Source organism: Cetorhinus maximus, chromosome 3 (genome assembly GCF_964194155.1).
Source record: "Cetorhinus maximus chromosome 3, sCetMax3.hap1.1, whole genome shotgun sequence".
Taxonomy (NCBI): Eukaryota; Metazoa; Chordata; class Chondrichthyes; order Lamniformes; family Cetorhinidae; genus Cetorhinus; species Cetorhinus maximus.
Window position 1 is genome coordinate 133,217,500 of NC_135881.1, and position 10,411 is coordinate 133,227,910.

Sequence of the window (10,411 nt, forward strand, 5' to 3'; positions counted from 1 at the left end):
GACGAGAACCATATGCACGAACATTAACGTTTCATGAAAGAAATTGTACATCTTCTATTAGTAAATAAAAGAAGTTCCGCCGCTCTTCAACAATGCCATCTTCATCAGTATCAATATTTGGAAAGGCGTTGGATACAAGCGATTGTAAAGTGTATTTGAATATTTCTACTTTTCATTAGCAATGTCTATATCTTTGTATGTCGACAGAAGAGACAGGATACGATATGAGTGGGTGTTGATTTGTAATGTGCTTTGGCTTTTTTTTATTTCTGTATCGCGATATTTGATTCGCTGATTATTTTGAATGCAATGTTAAACTCGCTTTTTGTTTCCAAATGTAAAATATGAGATATTACTCGAGAGCAGCTATTGCATTTCTAACTCCATGGCATGGCCTCTTAAAATGATGAATCGGCCCTTACAACCTGAAGTACGTTTGTTTAACCTTATGGGCAAAACTATCAAAAGGTCAAAAACTGGGATTGTCCTGTGAATAGAGTCAGTTAATTATTTCGAAACAAATTGCTGTCTTATGGTGTAGATTAATACTGTACTTGCTGCATAGTTCACGCGTGTTTTTATTAAAGTGAATAAGTAAGTGCAAGAAGCGCTCATTGCTTTCTGTTTTTACAAAAAAGTTCTGGGCAACAGCAGCTACCGCCCAACTAAATCAAACAATGTCAGCCTAAGTTAATAAATATTGAAAATGTTTCAAACGAGACCTACAAAAAATCCCGAATTCCTTTTCCTTATTTCTCACAATGCGCAAAAACAGTTAGACGCCTCTTCATGAGAAGCAAAAATAAACGTAGTTAATCTCCTGATGCCAAGAACATGTGAGACCGCACTTTTGGAAGCACATGCGTTTGAAACAGTTTAAATATAAACTTAAATGAATTTGTGAACTTGGAGATTTTGAAAAGAGAGAAACTGATTTCTTTAAATTCTGTAACTATTTAAGCTGTGCTTTGAATAACCCAAATCTTGTTAGTTCGGTACCCTCTGTGTTCAGTTTAAATCTATCCTGCGCGTTTCCTGATGAGACGCTTTTGGCATACATATTTTATCCACAACTATTTGTATTGTTGGTTAATGAAAGTGCACTTGACCGAAATTTATTCCTCCCCCATCCAATGTCATAAATGTTCCCTCAATATTATCTCCGTTGTCTTATGTGTGCATTTCACTTACATTTTTCTTCATCCTGTCAAATTGCCTTAGCTAGACTATTTGTCCAGTGGCGATTGATGATTGAGAGTTGAAGAGCTGATTTGACTATTTTACATAGAGGTCGTTCACTGGTATTTACAGCATGATTGTAATGCGTTCAGGAAACATTGACTAGTTCACTGTAGTTTACTTTTAAATTAGATCGATTCAATATGAGCTGATTTTCGGATCGCATAGCTAATCGAGCTCTGTCTTATTAGCGGCTTCGAATATTGTTTGACTCCTTACATAAACTTATACTGACTCTCATCACTAGTGTGCACATTGCAAATACGGAAAATTCCTACATGTATTTCAGAATTTTAGTTGGACCGACGCTTAACACAAACCTACAGCTTGGGAAAATTGGCCCCAATATATGTAAACGTTCCTGATAACTTTTTTTTAGCAATCTATTAGGATTGCATTGTAGGCTATAGGCTTTATGAATGCTAAATAACCCAGGACTGCATTGTAATTTGTCATCTTTCAACGAAGTAAATCGTTATATTAAAACAATATCAACTGACAAAAGTCTCGTTTAGTCCTGCAATAGTGGCTGACCATTTCTGTCTCCTTTCTGTCATAAAACTAAACCCTGTATCGATTAGGACGTCAATGTTTATAGAGAAGATTACTCAGAACGTGACCTGTCATTAGAATGGGGCAATAAAGTATAATTAAATATTCATTTATTCAGTGATAGAATGAACTTTGACCTGAAACAAGGATAACAATTTGCTTAATACCCTGCATTTTGGTACGGATTCTGAGAGGGTTTTTGCTTGTAATTATGCGCGGTTTGCTTACACGATGTCGCTGGTGTAAGGAATTTGTCTGGAGTTTGTAGTTGGGCTCACCCCGAGCGAAAACGGGAGGACTAATGTGAAAATGACCCAACACTGAATTAATTTCGGCTTGAACTTTCGGTGAACTGGAAATTAAACAAGGCTGAGCAGTCAGAGTAGAGCAGTTTCTTAGCTATGGGGTTTTCAGTCAGCCTTTCACACTGAGTAAATATTGATCAGTTTTAATCTGATTGCCCCGGAGGAAAATGCAGAGTCTCCACATTGGAAAAGGTAAATTCAAGAGGGTGAACGTTCGAAAGGAATGAACGATCTCTCATTTTATGATGAGATACTCCAACTAAATCGCCGAATTGTTTTGTAAAAAATCAGCTTCGAAGAAGACAACCGTACTCATGATAGATCAATTCTGTATAAAAGTGACATAATGTAAAAATAAAGAGTAATGAAAACTGGGGATCGTACAGGGGGAATAGTTAGCACAGGCCCCAAACAAGATAAAACTCATTCAATATTCAGTGTTAGATATTAGATGATTGAACCAAGTTTAACACAGGACATTACGGCGAATTTCGATCGTCACTGCCAATCTTTCTGAATACAATCCCACCTCAAATTGAAAGCTTTGAAAGTGTAGTAAAGATCTGCCATTCGTAACATATCGCTATGGAAAGTGAGCTCATGGCTACTGTTCTCCATAATTTTTCCTTTAAGCTTTCATCTTCCAAGATATGATATAGTTGTTTTGCTGTATAGAAATGTGCGAGCGATCATTTTTAATGCATCAGTATTTAAATGTCATACGTATTAACTGATCGGTGCATGAATTGATAAGAAGTCCTAAAGTGGAGCAAGAATCTGCTTTCCTTTTTACATAGAATGGTACCGAATGTTTATAATAGCCAGGGTTGAGATGTACAGAGCGAGAAAGCAAACGGATTCCACGGCGATTGGATTTACACCCAATCACTAGCAACAGATGGCGAGCCATTATATTCTATGTAATAGCGGGGAGCTTGAAATTCAATAATAACTGACCCAAAGGCTGTGTAACAGTTTGTCTTGGAGCCCCTAATAATTATAATTGAACTTTTAGAAATGAAGCATTATACAAAATCTAAATTGTTCTACTTCGTGACTTGCGTTTCCAGGCTAGTTAGATTCATTTCATTTTCTACATTACAACAGCGACTACACTTCAAACGTACTTAACTGGGGCCGTCTATGGTTGTGAAAGGCGCTATATAAATGCAAGTCTTTTACCTTTTAGTTGTTTTTTGCACTTTTAAAATATTTTTAAACTCTATGTGTTCTTAATATCTTGCAATTAAGAGATGTGGCGCACTAAATAAACATCCGCTCCAACAGTTGTAAAAGAATTAGACGGATGTGCAAAAAAAAGGGATTGCTTAGTTGTTTCCGAGTTTTGACTTTGCCAAAGCAGTTTCCTTTAGCAAACAGAAAGCGATACTGGAAACGCTGAGTATCAAATAAGACAGAAGTTGGAGGTTTCTTTGAAGTTCTTTTGCATCGACTCCAATCTTCCAAAGGCAGACAGCTCTATAGCAGGCGTCTCCCTTGATATGGCCGACGTGCCCTAAAACACCATCGACTTTTGCTATTGACACCAAACTGCATCTAATCATGTTGATTCTGAAGCAAATGCCAGTGACATTCTGGTCACGCGGCGTCAGCGGTTTGCTCAGTCAAAGCGATATGAGGAGATTAGATAGTTCAGAATGTTGTTTTGATAATCCTGTATTTTTTCATTTCTTTACATTTCGCTGAATCGAATATATTTATGTGAAATCAGTAAATTCTATGTTGCAAAATCTGATGCGAAGCTAGCTGATGACAATGACTGTCGTTGGAGAGCGTGCTGTTTACATATATGTAAATAAGCCATTCAAGGTGAAAAGGTCAGTGTTTAGATCTATGTGTAGCATTTAACATTGCTTTAAAAACTTCTTTAAAGACCCGCAACTCTTTCCTAAGTGCAGCAAACTTGTCCCATTTAACTTTAGGTGCAACTTGCTTGAAGCAACAAACCTGATTATTTTCTCCCTGTCTTCGTGTCTTAACTATTAAAAATCTGAAGTAAATTAAATGCGTATGATGTCAAAAGTGCGCTGCTTCTGAAGGAAGAAAAAGTTTTAAACACAGTCAATGAGTGTGCAAGTTAATGGAGAGGGAAGAGAAACGGCCACCTGCTTGATTATCATAGAGAAGCGCAGCATTTTAATAGAATTTATTGTTTGGACCCGTAAATTCTGTTCTGGACTTCAGTCACAGAAAGTCTCAGAACTGATTCAAATCACGTGCTGATTGTACAATACATCTAGTCACACAGTAGAACTGATAAAACTCAGTAATGGGTAGGTACACACTGACAGCATTGCATCATGCAAAATTCCAGACACAAATCACAAGTTAAACAATCGTTTGGCTATAAATTACATTAACAGGTAGCTCATGACACCAAGTCCAACAGATATCGGAGTAAACGTGATCATTTTGAGGTATTTTATCAAGGTACTACTGCTGGTCTTGAGAAAATCCACGTACTTTTGGGAGGGGGACACATATTTAATATCGTTCAAATTTTACATAGCCCAGTGCAATGAAGTATACGGTAATTTCTGTACATATAACCTTCCACAGTTTAAGGAGAGCTCCCCTACCTGCTCAGCTCACCTTTCTGCAAGTACAAGAAATGTTTCACTTACACTTCGATTCATTGATCACATTTTGCTTATAAAAACTCTACATCTACATCATATAATGGTCGCTTGACCCTGGCTTTCAGTATTATTTTTAGAAAATACTCGTAAAAAGATAAAACTCTTGACAAAATATATACAACCAGCGCAGCTTACAATATATATGCAACACATTAAATTAAAATAGGACAATTATATTATACAGTAGTTGGTTCTCATTGTAAACACTTCTATAATAGTGCATCTCTGGCTCGCTTAGAGATTGGCAGATTTTCTTTTCCCCTCAAAAACAAAATAAGTATCTTTTGGTTTGTTTCCCAGAAATTTCTATCGCATTACAGCTTTCGCTTCTAATTTAAAACAACTAGCAAATGAATTGCTTCCCACTATGGGGTTGTTTTCGGAATGTCTCATCCTGAAGTATTAATTGTGTCTGAGGTAGATGATGATGGGGAGGGAGTTGATGAGGTAGAGTTAGATTTGTCTGAGGTGTCTTCTGTGTTTGCTTCACTCCCAGGTGTGGCCGGGGAAGCTGAGGTAAGACCCTCCTTTTCCCGCTTTTTCTGTTTCATCCGCCGATTCTGGAACCAGATTTTTACCTGGGTTTCGTTGAGCTGAAGGGCAGCAGCGATTTCCACCCGCCTGGCTCGGGTCAAGTACTTGTTGAAGTGGAACTCTTTCTCCAGCTCCGTAAGTTGCTTGGTGGTGAAGTTGGTTCTCACTGTATTTGGCTGACCGGCAAAACCAAACTCCCCAGCCTTTCCTAAATCAGAGGGGGGAGGGGGAGGGGGGAGGCGGGGGGGAAAGAAAAATCATCAGAAAGCAGGCAAGTCAAGGGGATTTGAAAGATAGAATGTGACAACTGCTTGGGACTGCTGGGTTAGTTTTACTGCATTGATAATCAATCATTACCGTTTCAGTAGTTTGGAAATGTCTTGTCAGAAAAGCCTAAAAGGATTACTCTACAACTGTTACATGTCATCAGCTAGCTGATGTTTAAATTATGCTTCACATAATGCTGATAAGACTGGAAGAAATAGATCAAAAAAAGACAACACAGACGAAAGGTGCGGTCATCAGATCAGTTTGAACAACATGCAACAGATTAAGGTTTTTTTAACCCGAGTCTGACACGCTTTATAATCACTTCTCCCAGCGCATTTGCTACTATCGGTTTTTCACCTTGCAGTTACCTGTAGAGAGGAATGTACCTGGAAAGTCGAATTTACCTGTTTTAGGAGGATTCCTCTTCACTTTCATCCAGTCAAAGGTCTGTGCTGGGGGAGGGGTCTCAGCAGACGGGGAGCAGCAGGCTTCCTGATGACTGCCATGAACGGGTGACAGAGGGTGACAACCCGCAGCGAGGGCTAAGCTCTGCTGCTCTTGCCCGAAAGGGTGATGGGAATATTGGCCTGGTCCCACCATCCCGCCATAGCCGTGGTGATGAGGGCTGATAGCTGAGGCAATGTTTCCAGGGTAGACAGCAGGAGCACACTGAGGGTACCCTCCGTTGCCATCCGTCTCTTGGTTCAATGAGTAATGATGACTGTAGCCTGTGTTAAAGCTCTGGGCTGGGTATCCTGCCCCACAGTTGGGGTGGGCACTGTAGGAGATGCCCAGGTTGTTGTGATGTGTGTAGCTAGTCTGGTGATGGTGATGAGGAGGAGGAACACCCATTTGGACACTTCTGCTCACGATATAGCGGTCATCAGCGCTGCAGTTATTATTACTAACGGCACAAGACTGATAAGTTGTAATTCCTGGATCTACATGGTAACTTCTGGAAGAACAGGTCCCAGTTTCTCCGTTAATGATGGAATAGTCTAGAAAGGAGTTCATCCTTGCATTGTCCATCTGTCACTGGGTTAACCAGCATATAAAGTGACTGTCCACCAACCTGGATGAACCGTGCCAACTTGCCCACTTCCTCAATGGGGCTGAAAGAAAATGATATCAATATACAGTGAAGTGTCGCCACGTGACCAAATTCGTCCAATCGCGGGCTTCTCTGCGAAGTTTGCATGCTTTTGCTGGTGATCGATCACTGTTTTAGTGGCATTTAAATTACAAACGCTCTTCCATCAAGGTTACGCGCATTATTAGCCCACAAATGCATTATACTTCAAAGCATGCCCGGCAGAATGCAGCAGGAATTTATTCAAGATGCACGTACTGTTCCTTTCGGATCTGCAATGCCATTAGAGTTACGGCGGATCGCGCGTCTACAAGGGGGAGAATACCCCGTCTTCTTCCGCACAGCAGCTTCTCTGTCAGGTAAGAACAACCGCTGGATTAAATGCCTAACAGCCGGATCCTTAAAAGAGTTATAGGAAAGGCGTTACTGCCTGTGTCGCCCCACTGTGAAAAGGGAATCGATGTTCCTCTGTAGTGTCTCTGCTGTAGCATTGTGTGTGTGAGCGGCGTTTTTTTTCAAGCATGATACTTCAAGGGTGATACTTAGACTGGGAAAAGCTATGCGAAGCGAATCTGTTATGTGTCAGACCATTTCGTGCACTTTAATGAAAGACAGGTAACTGTGGCACAGCTATATTTTGTTCAGGGAGAGGATAGCCTGTGCTTGTTATGAGCTGATTATACCCCAATCAGTGCAACATAGCTCTCAAGACGACCCTCAAAACAAAAGCGTAAAATGATTGACTGGGCTAAGGGGTTTATGATGTGAAGATTTGTATTTAAGCAGTATGTGATATGGTGTGCGCTTGTGAAAGGAGGCGCCATGCCTTCACTGTGCAATAATGTCACAAGGAAGCATGCAACAGCCTATCAAGGCCTGGCCTTTGCCTGTCCTCAGGTTTCTCGCTATTGGCATGGAAATGAGCAGCCTCTTCAATCGAACACAGGCTGGCGGGAGCATCCCCTCACTATAGGGCTACAGGCAGCCAAAGAGTCTTCTATATTATATTGGCTGCCTGCCTATTTATTCTGGTTGCAGCGGGAATCAGAGGGGTTTTTTTCCATGCAGATATGAATAATAACTCCCCTTGGCTGAGGCATAATGTAACCAAACGTGGTCGATTGGAAGACGCTGCCGCCCATCTGTCAGCTTCCTGTAGAGCCCTCTCCGAGCAGTTCGGGGTTGGTGGTGATTTAAGATCAATCTTTTGCACATTACAGAGTGACGTGGATCAGAGTTAGATACAGTCATTTACTCGGATTAGTTAATTATGACAAACAGTGGATTCTAGCCCTACTGTAAGAAAGCATTGTGGAATGGCGACCAAAGGTGGAACATAGGGATCATTTCTGTGTAGATTTAGTCTTTAGTGAGATTCGACAACTTATTCATGAAAGTAAATGCCCAATTTAGATTTGTGAAATATTTTTGAGTGCAAATGACCTAACTGTAGCAATCATGAAACTGGCAGCGAAAAAAAAATTGCCTCAAAGAAAATGTCACAGGAATTATTTTCCAACATATGCTGACCGCTGGAAATTCTGTCGCTGTGTAAAATATGAAGATTTTTACTCCCCGAACAACCGACTGAAGTTCAGTAAAGCTCCAGTTTTAACACCAAGTGAGCAATGATCTACTTACCTATTGTCCTTAAGTAGGCAAAGTGAGCACAGAAGGGAACTGCAATGCACTAAGAAAAAAACAGGAAACATTTTGGCAGAGTATAATTAAAAAAATTCTCGTTTCTGTTCACAATGATAATTTTATTGATATACCATGAAAATTGTTTTTTCGCTATATATCAGACGGCAATTGGAAATCACACTTTCTGTATTGCCCCTCTTTCCATATGCTGGTGAGTTAGAACAAATGAACAGCTTTACTGTAACAATCAGTTCCGCCATCTTTATTTACTGGGTCTGAACATTCAATGTAGCGGAAACTGCTGAAGAAATCTGGATTGCATCGTTTTCAATACACAAAAAATGCCTTTTGTGCTTTTCAGTTTTCAGCCTGCAAAGATACCTCTCCCGCTTCCCTAGAGGAAGAATTTTATTGAGGCAGTTTTCCTAAATATTCCCTGAGATGTCCGTACCATCCCCCCACTCCAATCCCGCATCCCGTAAACCAAGGGCTGGCCTCTAGTATTTTAGGGCAATCGCCGCCGCCATGCGCCACCGAGGGCTGCCTGAAAGCTTGTGGTTCTGAGGAACCGGGTGAGCTTTACTCATTGTGCTTTGGGGGTAAGGACACCTCTCCTAGTAAGCTGCCTATTATGTCGTGTAAAGACTTGTTTTAAAGCGACAAGTTATCGACAATGTGTCACCATTTGCCCGTGCGGTTTATTTTTAATAAGGAAATATCGCCTTCTCTATACACAGAATACAGGAGCAGCCTGATAAAGGAAGTAATAAAAACGCCTCCACACAAAGCCAGTGATACAGTGTGCAGTAAAAGTCCTTTCCATTATTTCCTTGCTTAATGATGAAACAATTGGAACTCCAGTCCAGCAGTAACATCGTTGTAAATGCTGATATAGAGAGTCTAAATTCGAAGTGTCGGCAGCTGCAGTAGAAAGCGCTGTGCTCTTTATAAGAAACAGTGAAAATGAATTACGACTCAACGCCTACAAGTTAGAAACTGACAGGGGTTCCCCGGTCCAGGCAAATACGTAAGATGTTTTTTTTTGTATGTACTGCTGCGATTGATCCATTTGATGACATTCTCATTCATAAAAGGGCTTTGATTTATGAGTTTGGAAAGAATTACCTCCAGAGCCGTTCCTGTCACTGCTTACGCAAAAGCCCAACGTGCTTTCAGATGGCAACACAAACACATAGTGCACCGCGGCTAATATTGAAAGTTTCTGTCGAACCGATATAAGTGTTACAACAAGTTGTTCGGGGAAAGAGCAGAGACGATGTTACAGCAGGATTAAAACAAAAAAAAAGAATTGCCGTCTAAAATGTCTGGTGCACAATAAGGCTGCATTCCTACAGCTGTTATTTCATTTACACAAATGCAAATGCAATTAAAAAAAAAGCAGAATACGCCTTGTATTTATAAAACGTGGGCCAAGATTTAAGATCATGTTTTCTGAAGGCTTTTTCAAAAAAGAAGATTGTAACAAATGAAACATTTGTGCTGAATTGATTTTTATAAGCGCCGCGCCAGGCGCTCGCTCAGGGCTTTTATTCTTTAAATAAACACTTTAAATAATTCACTTGAATCAAATTGGTTTTCGATGTTAAATCTCTAATGTACGATTTATTAGCAAAATAATAAACTATTTGGCAATGCCAGAATTCCTTAAGGCCGGTTGATTTTCTTTTAAAAAACTGGGTTTAACCGTGCTTGATGCAGTGAAATATATGGAAACCTATATTGCTGATGATGACTGGCAGCAAGAGAGATAAGGAATAAAGTTATCAGCTTTAAAGATTAGATACTGGCATCAGGAAATAGAGAGGTTTGTTTAATAACAAGTACACATGGACATGAACACTCCTAAACTTTTCCCCTTCTTTCCTAGATTTTCTGAGTGACGGCAGATGTATCCTTGGGGTGTGAACTTAAGAAGATATTTCGACGAAATATTATTCATTCCTATAAATAGCAATCGTTTTGCCTTTGTTCAGATCTTTCTACGGAATTGTTAATATTAAAATGTAGCGCCATATATTTTGTGCAATTCAATAAAGGCAATATTAGTACATTTTGCTGCTGTCTGGCTCTTTGCCACGAACAGTTTTGATCAAAGT

General features: G+C 39.9%; 1 protein-coding gene and 1 long non-coding RNA gene across 2 annotated transcripts; one reads left to right on the forward strand and one right to left on the reverse strand.

Annotated features, from left to right (window-relative positions):
• Positions 1 to 4,395: 4,395 nt before the first annotated feature.
• hoxa1a (homeobox A1a) lies at positions 4,396 to 6,694 on the reverse strand. The gene is made up of 2 exons (XM_078535194.1): positions 5,965 to 6,694; positions 4,396 to 5,498 (listed from the first exon to the last, which is right to left on the reverse strand). Exons 1-2 carry the CDS (start codon positions 6,587 to 6,589, stop codon positions 5,146 to 5,148), a joined length of 978 nt encoding a protein of 325 aa, XP_078391320.1. The 5' UTR covers positions 6,590 to 6,694; the 3' UTR covers positions 4,396 to 5,145.
• Positions 6,695 to 6,743: 49 nt separating this feature from the next.
• On the forward strand, positions 6,744 to 10,365 carry LOC144678910 (uncharacterized). Its single transcript, XR_013576209.1, has 2 exons — positions 6,744 to 7,009; positions 10,183 to 10,365. It is a non-coding gene; the product is annotated as an uncharacterized LOC144678910 (long non-coding RNA).
• Positions 10,366 to 10,411: the final 46 nt, after the last annotated feature.

Excerpts from the sequence above, each read along its gene's own strand:
- hoxa1a (XM_078535194.1), bottom strand. The coding sequence starts at position 6,589 with ATGGACAATGCAAGGATGAACTCCTTTCTAGACTATTCCATCATTAAC. Across the intron at positions 5,499-5,964 it reads GAGGAATCCTCCTAAAACAG|GAAAGGCTGGGGAGTTTGGT; the intron begins GTAAATTCGACT and ends CCTCTGATTTAG.